This window comes from Jaculus jaculus, chromosome 16 (genome assembly GCF_020740685.1).
Source record: "Jaculus jaculus isolate mJacJac1 chromosome 16, mJacJac1.mat.Y.cur, whole genome shotgun sequence".
In the NCBI taxonomy this organism is placed as follows: Eukaryota; Metazoa; Chordata; class Mammalia; order Rodentia; family Dipodidae; genus Jaculus; species Jaculus jaculus.
The window spans coordinates 17,600,648-17,615,800 of NC_059117.1; the positions used below are offsets into that span (position 1 = coordinate 17,600,648).

The 15,153-nt window shown below is 43.7% G+C and overlaps 1 protein-coding gene across 2 annotated transcripts in view; it reads right to left on the reverse strand.

Moving 5' to 3' along the window:
- Reln (reelin) overlaps window positions 1-15,153 on the reverse strand; it is a 498,095-nt gene that overhangs the window by 47,475 nt on the left and 435,467 nt on the right. For both annotated transcript variants that reach the window (XM_045135772.1, XM_004652888.2), the window contains exons 47-49: window positions 7,692-7,832; window positions 5,316-5,493; window positions 1,205-1,398 (exon numbers count right to left, since the gene is read on the reverse strand). In XM_045135772.1, coding sequence (XP_044991707.1) covers window positions 1,205-1,398; window positions 5,316-5,493; window positions 7,692-7,832 — 513 coding nt within the window. The remainder of the gene's footprint in view (window positions 1-1,204; window positions 1,399-5,315; window positions 5,494-7,691; window positions 7,833-15,153) is intronic.

Below are 15,153 nucleotides of genomic sequence, written 5' to 3' on the forward strand. Positions count from 1 at the left end.
AGTCACAGAGATCCTCCTACCTCTGTTTCCTGAGTGCTGGGATTAAAGGTGTGTGCCACCACGCCCGGCTGTGAGATTATTATGACTCAATTTTTAGCCTGCACCTGGCTTATCATACACAAAGGGGCAATTTCTTGACTAGGTTACAACTTTTTGCTTTCTCTTCCCCCTTCCTCCCATCCTCTTCCTTTTCCATCTCTTTTTACTTTAAATAGCATATCTTCTTTTTTTTTGGAGGCAGGGTCTCACTCCAGTCTAGGCTGACCTGGAATTCATTCTGGAGCCCCAGGTTTGCCTTGAACTCACGGTGACCCTCCTACCTCAGCCTCATGAGTGCTGGGATTAAAGGTATACATCACCACAGCTGGTTGCCCCTTTCATTTTTAACTACATATTTGATTTTTCCTTTTTATTTCTTTTTGAAAAAGAAGTCTCACTATGTTGTCCAGGCTGGTAATGAACTCAAGCTGTCCTCCTACCTTAGCGACACAGTAGCTGGTACTACAGTCTTATGTCACCACGCCTGGACTCTGTCTGACTTACCAAGTTGGGCACATGGAATGCTTTTGGTTTTTCTAGAATTTTTTTTTTTTTTTTTTCCTGAGGTAGTGTCTTGCTCTAGCTCAGGCTGACCTGGAATTCATTATGTAGTCTCAGGGTGGCCTCGAACTCACGGCGATCCTCCTACCTCTGCCTCCCTAGTGCTGGGATTAAAGGTACGTGCCACCACACTCAGTGGTTTTTCTAGAAATTTTTAATGACCCATTTATGATATTCATACAAAATTAAAAAAAATAATTTAAAATCGACTCTGGGCTTTTAAAAGTATGCCCATCTTATTTATTTATTTTTTTTGTTTCATAACACGAGGTTCTTTGAAAATGAGTGGATAATATGTAAACAGATATTTCTGTTTCTCTTTTCTCCAAGTGTTATTGAAATTATCATGTACTCATTAGTTTGCATGGATTTTGTATTGTTTTTCACTGTTGTATTGTGATAATATATTTTATCTTATCCTGGGATGTGAAAGGCAATTGTTTTCAAAATAAAAACCCAGGCCAGCTATCTATACAGGCCAGAAACATTTCTTCACACCAATCTCAGAGACATCCTCTACTGTTGTGTAAGACTAATTACTAGGTAACCGTACCATGCGTTTTTGTTCAATAGACAGTTATTAGAGATAAAACAAAATACAAACCCAGGTTTACTATACTGGTCATAGAAGATTTCCATTAGCAAGCTCCAGGTAATGCCTCCATCGACAGAGTATTCCAAGAGAACCCCTTGGTTCCGGTTGTTTGGTGTTATCAGGCACCCGTACATGAAGTAAAACTGGATAAACTCGGCACTGGTGAGGTTCAGATCCACAGTGACTAGCAGTCGGCTACAAGCCTAAGGAAAAGAAGAATGAGAGCAAAAAGTGGTGGTAAGAAATCTTGATGGCAGATTACAGGTTTTTCTGGTTTTCATCTTTTTTTTTTTTAAATTTTTTATTTATTTATTTGAGAGCGACAGACACAGAGAGAAAGACAGATAGAGGGAGAGAGAGAGAATGGGCGCGCCAGGGCTTCCAGCCTCTGCAAACGAACTCCAGACGCGTGCGCCCCCTTGTGCATCTGGCTAACGTGGGACCTGGGGAACCGAGCCTCGAACCGGGGTCCTTAGGCTTCACAGGCAAGCGCTCAACCGCTAAGCCATCTTCCAGCCCTCATGACCTATTTTCTGAGATCCATGTATAATTTTAATTTTTTTGTATTTTATTTTTATTCATTTATTTGAGAGAGACAGACAGAGATACATAGAGACAGAGATAGATAGATAGAGAGAGAGGATGGGAGGGAGAGAAGTGGTATGACAGGGCCTCTAGCCACTGCAAACGAACTCCAGATGCATGTGCCACCTTGTGCATCTGGCTTCCATGGATACTGGGGAGTTGAACCTAGGTCCTTTGTCTTTGCAGTCAAATGCCTTAACTACTAAGCCATCTCTTCAGCCCAAAATCCATGTATTCTAAGGTGATTTTATGTGTGTATTATAAAGGTATTATATACTTTACTTATAAAGTAAGGTAAAGACTGGAATTAAAGTAAGTAAGTATTCATTTTGTTGTTGTTGTTATTTTGAGGCAGGATCTCACTCTAGCCCAGGCTGACCAGGCACTCATTTTGTAGTCTTAGGCTGGCCTTCAACTCTCAGCAATCCTCCTATCTCTGCCTCTCAAGTGCTGGGATTAAAGGTGTGTGCCACCATGCCTGGAAAGCCAACGTTTTTATTAAATGATTCCAAGTTATCAGTTGACATTTGTTTAGTTTTTTTAAGCATCAGCTATTAATTAAATAGCATTTTGAAAGTATTATTTTAATAGGAAATTTAAAAATGAGTATAAATGAAAATTTCATATAATTTTCTTTCTTTCTTCCTTTTCTTTTCTTTTTTTAAAATTATTTATTTATTTATTTGAGAGCGACAGACACAGAGAGAAAGACAGATAGAGGAAGAGAGAGAGAATGGATGTGCCAGGGCTTCCAGCCTCTGCAAACGAACTCCAGACGCGTGCGCCCCCTTGTGCATCTGGCTAACTGGGACCTGGGGAAAGGAGCCTCGAACTGGGGTCCTTAGGCTTCACAGGCAAGTGCTTAACCGCTAAGCCATCTCTCCAGCCCCTTTTTTGTTTTTTTGAGGTAGGGTCTCACTCTAGCCCAGGATAACATGGAGTTCATTATGTTATCTCAGGGTGGCCTCGAACTCATGGTGATCTTCCTGCCTCTGCCTCCCAAGTGCTGGGATTAAAGGTGTGCACCACCACGCCCAGTTTAAGGTTGCATTCTTTTTTTTCAAATTTATTTTTATTTATTTATTTGAGAGAGAGAGAGAAAGAGAGAGAATGGGCGCGCCAGAGCCTCCAGCCACTGCAGACGAACTCCAGATGCCTGCGCCCCCTTGTGCATCTGGCTAACGTGGGCCCTGGGGAATCGAGCCTTGAACCAGGGTCCTTAGGCTTCACAGGCAAGTGCTTAACCACAAAGCCATCTCTCCAGCCCTAAGGTTGCATTCTTAAAGAAACTTTTGGGCTGGGGAGATAGCTCAGCGGGTAAAGTGCTTGCTTTGCAAGCATGAGGACTTGAGTTCAATACTCAGGACTCACATAAAATACTCTGCATGGAGGCTTGTGCCTGTAACGTGAGTGCTGGGGAGGTGGAGACAAGTGGATCTCTAGTGCATGCTGGCTACATAGTCTAGCCTAAGTGGTGAGCTCTGCCTCAAAGAGGTGGGTGACATTCCTAAGGACACCACTGAGGATGTGTCCTCTGGCCTCCAAATAGACATGTACAAACACTTGCACTCACTCACACATATGCACACATTCTGAGAGGGTGTACAGTTAGTGTGGACCCTAACTGGACCCCTGAAGGTAAAAAAGACAAAAAAGTTTGTACATGCTAGAAATCAAAGATGATCTGAACTTTTATTTCTTGTTTAGTTTTCCAGACCTGTTTTACCCACAAACAACCAGGACCCCTCCTGGGGGGAAGGTCTTTCATAGGACTTAAACACTGTGGTTGGTCAAGTTCAGCCCCCTGAAACTTGGTGTCAGGACTAGCCTCTTCCTGAGACAGCCCCTAGCCCTAATCAAGCAGCTGTCCTTCTGGTTCACCTGAGCCAAAAGACAGCTCATTACCATAAAGTTATAGAGACCTTTGCAAAGGGAAGGCAGCTCCCTGACCACTTGGAAACTTCCAGCTGTGGGTGAGTTTTTCCCTCAGCTGGTCCTGGGCTGGGTTGGCCCAGGTCCAGACTCAGCTGGGAGGGGCCCCTTAGCCCTTACTCTCCGCATGCATTCTTTACCCCCTCCAGCTCCCCACATGGCAGGAGCTCCTTGAACTTTCTTTTCTCTTTTCTTTCCACGTTTCCAGGCCCTCCATGGGGGATCTCTAGCCATGTGGGTGCCTTTCCTTGGCTCTGTACTTCACTCAATAAATATAATAATTTTAATAATTATCCTTCTTATGCTTCTTTTTTTATTCAATTCTTTAATTAAAATTAGAAATGAACCTAAGGTTTGGGGTTCAAGGACTTTCCTGGATCCTGAGCAACCCTTTACAATATATGGAATATATATACACACACACACACACACACACACACACCACATACACATGCAAAAAATTGAAAAAAAGTCAACTTTGGCAGCAAAATAGAATAATCACAATTTTTCTCAAGGAAAGTGTCTCAAAGAAAAATTGCTATCATTCACAAAATAATATGCTCCAAATACAAAAGTTTAGTAATTACTAATAATTATCCTTTCTTGAATGATTTATAGAAAGTAGTTGTTAATAAATTCAGAAACCACTGAAACTAATTTCCTAAATTTTTGGTTCCTTAAATCCCAATTTTAAAAATTTTTATTTATTTGGAGAGAGAGAGAGAGAGAGTGTGTGTGTAAGCATGCACAAGAGCCTCTTGCTGTTGCTAAATGAACTCTAGATGCAAAAATGACTTTGTGCATCTAGCTTTACGTGGATATTGGGGTACTGAAACTGGGCCAACAGGCTTTTGTTTGTCTGTTTGTTTTTTTCCAAGTAGGGTCTCTTTCTCTGGCCCAGGCTGACCTAAAATTCACTATGTAGTCTCATGCTGGCCTCAAACTCATGGCAATCCTCCTACCTCTACTCCCCAAGTGCTGGCATTAAAGGTGTGTGCCACCATGCCGGGCTTGGGCCAACAGGCTTTTCAAGCAAGCACCTTTAACTGCTGAGCCATATCCCTAGCCTTTAAACCCCAAATTTCGAGCTTTCAATTAGAGCTTCATTTAGATGGAAGCCCCTCCCCACACTGTACAAAGTGCCCACTTTCCTCAGGATGGAAATCTACGAAAGTCCTTTTTATTTTTGGTTTTTCGAGGTAGCATCTTACTTTAGCCCAGGCTGACCTGGAATTCACTATGTATTCTCAGGGTGGCCTTGAACTCACGGTGATCCTCCTACCTCTGCCTCCCTAGTGCTGGGATGAAAGGCGTGTGCCACCACGCCTGGCTATGTAAGTCCTTTTAAAATGAGTTAGTAAATATTCACTGTGTTGACACTGTTCTACATAATTAGGTTGTCTCCTCTGCCTTGGGGTAGGATAATACTGCAAATAGCGAGCATCATCTGATTTTTATCAAGTGGCAAATTCAGATCAAGGTTGAGCGTTTTGGGTAACTAACTGCATCTTGATTTGCCAGACCACTTCAAAAGAGACTCGGTGACTTGGGGGAGGGGAACCTCGAGGATGTAGGAATGGGTGAGCAGCAGTTAAACCCTCACCCCGCTGAAATGGAGAGCCAGTCCCGAAGCCACGGCGCCACACACGGTGCTCAGTTTCCCGCCATTCACGGTGAGCCAGTTGTGGCTGGAGGGAGCTCGGTTGAAGTTGTCTTTGAGCTGGGTTGGAAGGGCGGTCTCGGGCTCGTCGCAGTACAGGCCTCTCCACTGCTCGTCACAGCTGGGTGTGGACAGAGAGAAAGGCAGGGTCAACCTCGAGCAAAGCCCCTGCAAGCATGTTCCTCCTCCCAGGAGGGAGGCCAGCTCTTTTCCTGGACCAGGATGCCAATCCTCACAGAGCTTGGCAGAATTCATCTGCTCCCCTTAACACTAGTGGCAGTCAGGAATAAACTGTGAATTAACTACTTCCAGGCTTTCCTAAAGTAGTTACTTGGGTGGGTGGGGGGGGTCACAGATGAAGACAAAGAAACAACTTCAAACAACTTACTAAAGCTCTGTCCGCAAGACATGACACTGGATCATTGAGAAACATGTGCAGCTACTCACTAAACTGGCCAGTCCTACTAAGTTATGAATTTGTTCTTTTGAAGTAGGGTCTCACGCTAGCCCAGGCTGACCTGGAATTTACTGTGTAGTCTCAGGGTGACCTCGAACTCACAGCGATCCTCCTACCTCAGCCTCCCTAGTGCTGGGATTAAAGGCATGAGCCACCACGCCCGGCTTCTGAATTTTTTTAAAAAAATAGATGCTGTGGGTCAATTAGAATCCAAGAGACCATACTGAAAATGACAGAAGATGCTTTGGCTAGTAACTACCATGTTTGCCCAGAGTCCTGAGCTATCTGTTCAGTATAGTGAGAGGCTTAGCTGTCATTCTTGCTATCTTTACAATCATTCATCAAAGGAAGCTTCCCTGTGTTTGTCTCTCTCTCTCTCTCTGTGTGTATGTGTGTGTGTGTGTGTGTGAGAGAGAGAGAGAGAGAGAGAGAGAGAAAGATTCATGGAGAAGGGCTTCTTCATATTACTCATCAAGCAGATTACCTTTGAAAATAAAGCTTCGAGGCTTATACTGCATGTGTGTGGACATGCACCCCCACACACTCATCCACATCCTGTAAATTCAGACTCTTCCAAAGATCCTAAGGATCTTTAGGAATACAGCAGGCTTCTCTGCCAAATCTGCCTGGTACATTGTCCAGATATGTTTATACTTTATTATGCAAACAACATAGGAAGATCACCAACTAAACCCTGACAGATGAAGATCATCATTTTTATTCAAGACCTGATATGATGTATTATTTTGGGTCAGAATATGCTGAAATTCTGTACCTTTTCTTTTTTGTTATTTTTTTTCTGAGAGAGAGAGAGAGAGAGAGAGAGAGAGAGAGAGAGAGAGAGGGCGAGAATTGGTGCGTCAGGGCCCCAGTCACTGAAATGGAACTGCAGATGCTTGCACCACCTAGTGGGCATGTGCGACCTTGTGCTTGCCTCACCTTTGTGCATCTGGCTTATGTGGGATATTGAGAGCCAACATGGATCCTTAGGCTTTGCAGTCAAGTGCCTTCACTGCTAAGCCATCTCTCCAGCCTATCCTATACCTTTTCTAATCCTGTTTTTTTTTTTTTTTTTTTATGAGAGAGAGAATGGGTGCACAAGGGTCTTTCAGCCACTGTGAACAAACTTCCGATGTGTGCACCCCTTGGGTGCATGTGTGACATTGCACACTTGCACCACTGTGTGTCTGGCTATGGGGGACCTGGAGATTTGAACTTGTGTTCTTAGGCATCACAGGCAAGTGCTTTAACTGGTAAGCCATCGCTCTAGCTCTCTAATGCTGACCTGGAATTCACTATGTAGTCTCAGGGTGGCCTTGAACTCACAGTAATTCTCCTACCTCTGCCTCCTGAGTGCTGGGATCAAAGGTATGAGCCACCATGCCTGGCTCTAATGCCTTATATATATGTGTGTGTGTGTGTGTGTGTGTGTGTGTGTATTTACTTGACAGAGAAAGAGGAAGAGAGAGAGAGAGAATGGGTGTGCCAGGGCCTCCAGCCACTGCAAACAAACTCCAGACATGTGTGCCCCCTTGTGCATCTGGCTAATGTGGGTCCTGGGGAATTGAACCTGGGTCCCTTGGCTTTGCAGGCAAATACCTTAACTGCTAAGCAATTCCTCCAGCCCCTCTAATGCCTTTTTAAAGATACAAATGTACCACAGAAACACAGAAGGAAGTAAAATATAGTCAATTATAATAGCTTTCTCCAGGCCATGTTGCTGTTGTTCTGTTCCTAATCTCTAAGTAAGAAGAAAGTCACAACATCCATCAATTCCATGAGGAAAAATGTGAAACCTAAAGTAACTCGGGATTGACTTCAAAACCAGGAGCTTTTGACAGAGGAAGAAATCATGTACTTACACGCAGTTCCCCTGGACACATCTCCCATGGCCACTGCACATGTCTATGCAGCCATCCCCGATATAGACGTTGTCTATTGCCCATGTTTGCTGCTTGTCAAAAGGAGCTGGTTGATGCCAACGGAAACGAGTGGCTTGAGACCTTGGACCAAGAGCAGAATTACAACAAAGGATACAGTGGGAACAAAAATGTGCTTGAGTATGCTTGAACAAATGCAGGGAGGAGGGTAAGGCAAATATACCATTTTTACTGTTATTCCGAAGACAACAGTGGTTACTGTGATACCTATGCCAAACTTTGGTTCACAACACGAAGCCAACTGCATCAGATTATTCAGCCTTTATCTTGCTCTAGGGATCTTTCTGAGCCTTATGAGAGTAAACTAAATCAGAATAAATCTGACCCTAAAGCCCCAAGCCTCAAGAGAATAACAGAGTTGTGGATTTTGCGTGGAAGCCATCCTGCAGAAGCACTAAGGCTGGCTGTATGATGAAGCTTGGAAAGGATGACTGTCTTTGAGCCACTGTAAACCCTCTGGACTTCACTTCTGAACAGAATATGGCCTGCATCTTAGCCTCTGTCACTGCTCCCTAGGGCAAGATACTTTTGGGTCATGGGTACAAGTGTCCACCTCAAGCAGCATCCCTGAGGAATTCTTCCAATGGAAGCCTTAGGGACAGAAAAAGCAGAGGGATCAGTGAAACCCTAGATAATGGTACAAAGAGAAAGCAGGATGAGGGCTGGAGAGATGGCTTAGTGGTTAAGGCACTTGCCTGCAAAGCCAAAGGATACCGGTTTGAGTCTCCAGGAACCAAGTAAGCCAGATGCACAAGGTGGCGCATGCATCTGGAGTTAGTTTGCAATGGCTGGAGGTCCTGGCGTGCCAATTCTCTCTCTCCCCCTCTTTCTCTCAAATAAATAAATAAAATATATTAAAAAAGAAAGAAGGATGATAAACAAGAACAGGCTTATTATATGTTGACTTAAAAGTGAAATGTGTAGGGCTGGATGGTTGGCTTAGCGGTTAAAGCATTTGCCTGCAAAGCCAAAGGACCCAGGTTCGATTTCCCAGGACCCATGTTAGCCAGATGCACAAGGAGGGGTGCATGTGCCTGGAGTTCGTTTGCAGTGGCTGGAAGCCTTGGTGCGCACATTCTCTCCCCCCCCCTCTTTCTCTGTCAAATAAATAAATAAATAAAATATTTAAGAAAAAAAAAGTGAAATGTGTAAAAGCAACCCAGGGCTTCTACATCCCGAAGCACAGAGAGAGACTTGCTCGGTGAACAGTCAGGAAGAGTCTTGTTCAGCAACACAAACAGACATGTTCCTCGAGGCACCAGACGGCAGTAAAATCCAGACAATACCCAGGGCCCACGTGACCATTAAACAACTTGCGTCGGAGATAACTTGTGCTTATCGATTCATGCATTTTGTTTGTTTTTTTTAATTGCTGACAATTTCCATAATTGTAAACAATATCCCATGGTAATTCCCTCCCTACCCCCCCACTTCCCCTTTGAAGCTCCACGAGAGTATTTTGACTGAGGAAGGACAGGAGATGAAACAGCAGCAAGGGTCTTATTGAAAATATTTATGTAGAATTTAGAAAACTGTAAAACAACAGATTAGAACTAGAATTTTCATTCTAGAATGTGCATAGTTTAGTACGACGGGAGCATCTTTTCAGAAACTTATTGCTCCACAATTTTCCTTTTCCCCCAGCTCCCGTACGTCCCCGCAGTAGAATCGGCTCTGTCTAATTCCCTAGCATCACTCCTTGCAGCGCTGAACTTAACCAGCACCCTCTTTCCGGCTCATCAAGTCCTCCCCGCATGCTGCCCGCACAGCCAGAGCACACACCTTCCATTGCCAGAGCGCAAGAGCCTCGCTTCCACCTTTCTGCATACCTGTTTGCCTCTGGGTTCTATCTGCCTGGTTCACTCCTGTGCGTCCTTCAGGGCCTCCGAGGAAACGTCAGGCCTTCTGAGCAATTTAATTCCTTTAAAAGGATATTTGCCTCACAGGATTTTCTTTTACAGCAAGCTGTTCTCTTCATGGTATTTAAGCATAATTTAGTACAGCCATGCATTTACTTGAATGTCTTTGGGAGGCGCAGCAATGTCTTGGAACACTAAGTTAAAAGCAGCAGGGGGAGTTGATCCTTTTTTTTTAATCATTGTGCCCTCATGGGCAGCACCTAGCACTGAGTAGTACTAAAGGGACAGGGCGCTGGTATTCAGGGCGAACCAGTCTCACAGTAAGAGTGTTGTGAAGACCTCCCAACCCTAGCAGAGCTATAACTCAGCGGCTCTGCTTTCATGAGAACGTATCACCAGCGATGTCTGTTTACACAATACAGCATCTTGTAAGTAACAGCGCAGCGCCCACCACAATGCGTAGACCACAGTCTGCATTCTGGTATGTATGCAGTCCGCGTTTACATACTGATTCCATCTTTCTTTCTTTTTCCAGAATATAACGAGTCTGAATGGGGAGATAGTTCATTATTTCTTCAGGGAATGGTCTTCTGTATCCTCAGTGCTGATAGGTAAGTAATGTGTCCCATGTTCCCCTGGCATCATTTATATGTTTTACCAATGTCCTCGTTACCTTATAAATTTATATATAGTTTATATATATATAATATATATACTTATATATATATTATATATAGTTTCTTCTGCTAGATTATTTTCTCTATTGATCACTTTACTCTCCGTGGCACTTACAGATGGAACTTCAAGAACAGTTGCTGAAAGAATGCTTGTTTAGTTGAGAGCCACAAGGATACTTGGGCAAAGGAAGGTCAGATAAGAGACATTGTGCAGCGTGGGCGGGCCAGGACTGGGGACAGCTGTGCAGGGGCAATGGCTTGCTGGCTGTCAAGAAAGCTTCCTAGCAGCTGAGAGGTGGCAGAGTCTCCCTAGCAGGTGGCGGCTTTCTGATCACTGGTTTTGTTCAGCCACAGTTTGGGGAGCCACTGAACAGAGAGACTGTACAGGAGAATTAGGAGCCAGATGCATTGTTGGAAGTGACAGCCTTTGTGGGGACATCCCGCTCCCTTGATATTTTAAGTCTGTGCAGTTCTCTGGAGCATCGCAGAAAAGGGATTGGTGGGAGACCATGTGGAGAATGAAACTCGGGCTGGCCAATGGGAGTGGAAGTGAGTGATTGCTCCAATTTGTTCACGATGACCAACCGAACAAACACAATGAGGGGCTAACCGCAATGATTTCTAAGGTCTCTTCTCCTTCTCCCTCACCCTTTCCTTCTCCTCCTCCACCTCCTTCTTCTTTTTGAGGTAGGGTCTTGCTCTAGCCCAGGCTGACCTGAAATTCACTATGTAGTCTCAGGGTGGCCTTGAACTCACTGTGATCCTCCTACCTCTGCCTCCCCAGTGCTGGGATTAATGGTGTGTGCCACCATGCCCGGCTAAGGCCTCTTCTGAAATACAGTGATTTAATATTTTTAGGAACAGCTATACCTAGTAATCACATACCCGTAAGACAAGGGTACGTGACCTTTCTAGTGCCATAAGAAGAGGAAAAGCTCTCCCTAGGGAAAGAAGGTGAATTAAAGTGCATGAGAATACAGAAGTGGGATTCAACCTCCAAGCCTTTCCTTAAAGCTTCTCATTCCCGGCCCAGCCTCATTGTGAGAGGGGCCAAATCATTTATGTCTATGTCCTGACATTTCCCCATCTGTAAAACTGAGACAATGCTGTCTCCTGACTCACAAGGGTGTTGTGAAAATTAATTAGTTCGTATTTACCAAGACCTATGAGTGTCTTGGTACATCCCTCGGCAGGTATCACTGCTTATCTGAAGGGAACTTATAATGATGGCCGCCACCAGCTGCTGCTGCTTGGAGGTGGAGGAAAAAGGTCCCAGAGTAGATTTTTCATTTTTACATATCCTTGAAACCTCTTCCTTTCAATCTTTTCTAAGTTTGTACGATTTCCTCCTCACCTAAAGTGCACTGAAAGTGCTACCAAAGTGTTGTTTTAGTTAATATCCATCATTACTCTGTCGAAATATTACTGCCAAGAATATCTTTTATTTGAGAGTGACACAGAGAGAAAGAGGCAGAGAGAGAGAGAGAGAGAGAGAGGGAGGGAGAGAGAATGGGCGCGCCAGAGCTCTCAGCCACTGCAAACGAACTCCAGACACATGCGCCCCTTTGTGCATCTGGCTAACGTGGGCCCTGGGGAATTGAGCCTCGAACAGGGGTCCTTAGGCTTCACAGGCAAGCGCTTAACTGCTAAGCCATCTCTCCAGCCCGTATTACTGCCAAGAATATCTTTTCTCTCACTGGCCAGGCCGTGTATTTTTTCTCCATGATGCCTCCACAGTTATAAACAGATTTCAACACACATTTCATTGTCTTAGTTTCTGGTGTTTTCTACTGGATGACCCCACTGACATATGATATCCTCCTTTCATGAAAAAATCCCTGTGAGAGGAACCATATATAATTTTCTAGCATTTTCACTCTTACCTGATGGTCTGTATTTCCAAGGAGACGTTTAACCTATGCTAATTCTCCCACTCCATTAATGAAGACGATGAAACCCAGTGATGAAGCACAGTCAGTTACGAGCAAAACTCAGAGGCTTATTATTGCTTTATATTTCCACTGAGTAAACTTTTCAAACATTTTATTGCACCCTCTAAAGATCAAGGTTAGCAAAAGAAGACACAAGCCACGGCGCGTGGCTTTTCTTCCCCTTGACAGAGAACAAATGGTGAGTTTTGTAATCACCTAGGTCCAAACGTTGACCATGTGACACTGGGGAAAAGCAAATAACCTCTCTGTCACTTGACACCCAGCTAGAAAAAAAGGAAGGAAGGCAGCGCTAGAGGCTAAAGGAGACTTAAGAGACATATCAAAAATTACACCGACGTGTATAATGACTTGTAAATAACACGCCATGAGACCAGAAGATCTGAATACAGACCCCCAAGTACTGAACAAGAGCTCATTACTCTAGTCTTGATAATTGTAATGCAGATTTGGTTAAAAAGTATCTTTCTTCTCGCAATACATTCTGGAGGATTTGTAATTGAAATGATATGATGTCTGTGATTTGCTTCAAAATAACATAGCAGGGACCAGGGATACGTATAAAACAATGTGGGTCAAATAACTGCCAAAGCTAGGTAATAAGTACAGGGAGGTTTGTTAGACACTTCTCTTTAACTTTGCATAACTGGATTTCAGACAGATAAAAGATGTGAATCATGGGCTGGAGAGATGGCTTAGCGGTTAAGCGCTTGCCTGTGAAGCCTAAGGACCCCGGTTCGAGGCTCGGTTCCCCAGGACCCACGTTAGCCAGATGCACAAGGGGGCGCACGCGTCTGGAGTTCGTTTGCAGAGGCTGGAAGCCCTGGCGCGCCCATTCTCTCTCTCTCCCTCTATCTGTCTTTCTCTCTGTGTCTGTCGCTCTCAAATAAATAAATAAAATTAAAAAAAAAAAGATGTGAATCAAAATGTCTATAGTCCCTTTGAAATCACACAAAAAAATTTTACTCTAGAATTACAAATACAAGGGAACAGCTCTCATTTTTAGGTAAAAAGAGATTTTGGAAAATATTTAAAAAGCAGTTTATTCTTTTAAAACATTTTTATTTTAGTATGTGGTGTGTGTGTGTGGGTATGTGTGTGTGTGTGTGCCACAGCAAGGCTGTGAATGTCAGAGGATAACTTTCAGATCCATCCTCAGCCTTTCCATTACATGAGGCAGAATTTCTAGCATTAGAGTCTTGTCCTCCTGTTGTTTAAAAAAAGGCCATTTAAAAAAATTTATTATTAGCACAGAGAAATAGAGGAAGGGAGGCAGGGTGGGGGGAATGGGCACACCATTGTCTCTGGCCACTGCAAATGAATTTTAGTTGCATGCACCACTTTGCATGTGGATTTACGTGGGTACTGGGGAATCAAACCCAGGCAATGAGACTTTGTAATAAGCAAGTGTCTTTAACCACTGAGCCAGCTCCTCAACCCTGTTAGGGCATACTTTTTTGCTTTTAAATATTTTTAAATTTTTACTTATCTATTTGCAAGCAGAGAGAGGAAGAGAATGGGTGTGTCAGGGCCTCCAGATGCATGCACTACTTTGTGCATTTGGCGCCACGTGGGCACTGGGGAATTGAACTCGGGTCCTTAGGCTCCAAAGGCAAGTGCCTTAACTGTTGAGCCATCTCTCCTGCCCATGTTAGGGTTTTTTTTTTTTTTTTTTTTTTTTTTTTTGGTGTTTTGAGGTAGTGTCTCACTCTGGTCCAGGCTGACCTGGCATTAACTATGGAGTCTCAGGTTGGCCTTGAACTCTCAGTGATCCTCCTACCTCTGCCTCCTGAGCACTGGGATTAAAGGCATGCACCACCATGCCCGCCTCATGTTAGGGTATTTTTATTTATTTATTTATTTTTAATATTTATTTATTTATTTATTTGAGAGCGACAGACACAGAGAGAAAGACAGATAGAGGGAGAGAGAGAGAGAATGGGCGCGCCAGGGCTTCCAGCCTTTGCAAACGAACTCCAGACATGTGCGCCCCCTTGTGCATCTGGCTAACGTGGGACCTGGGGAACCGAGCCTCGAACCGGGGTCCTTAGGCTTCATAGGCAAGCGCTTAACCGCTAAGCCATCTCTCCAGCCCATGTTAGGGTATTTTTAATAATACATATACATGTACAAGGGCAGCTAAATGCCAAATTCTCTGATAAAACCTTGATAACAATGTTGGCAACTTAGGAAGAATAATACCTCAGATGAAGTGTAGATATTCTGCAATTAACTATCCCTATTTAGTGGAGATGGAAACAGATTCACCTGTTTAAATACAGAACCCAGGCATATTGCTATACTTCTAATGTAAAAGTCAATAGCACTAGGTCATTCTAGGCAAAAGTTACCATGGTTCCACATACCTGAAAGACGGGCAAACATTTGGAAAGTGATGGCAACACAGTTCAAAGTACCAAATGGCACATGAGAAGATGAGAAGGATTGGAGGTCTAATACTTCGTTGGCCTGTTTTAATTTTTAAAAATATTTTATTTATTTACTTATTTATTTTGAGAGAGGGAGGAGGCAGATATATAGAGAGAATGGGCACACAAGGGCCTCCAGCCATTGCAAATGAACTACAGACATATGCATCACCTTGTGCATCTGGCTTACATGGGTCCTGGGGAATCAAACCTGGGTCTCTAGGCTTCACTGGCATGTGCCTTAACTGGTAAACCATCTCTCCAGCTCCATTTAAAAATTTTTTAAACAAGAAGATGTTCAGTTATGTGCCTACAAAGAAAGCCTTTCAGGAACTGGTTTCTTTTAAAGAATAAGTTTGTGCATATTTGTTTTTATTTTATTTATTTATTCATTTATTTTGGTTTTTCGAGGTGGACTTCACTCTAGCTCAGGCTGACCTGAAATTCACTATGTAGTCTCAGGGTGGCCT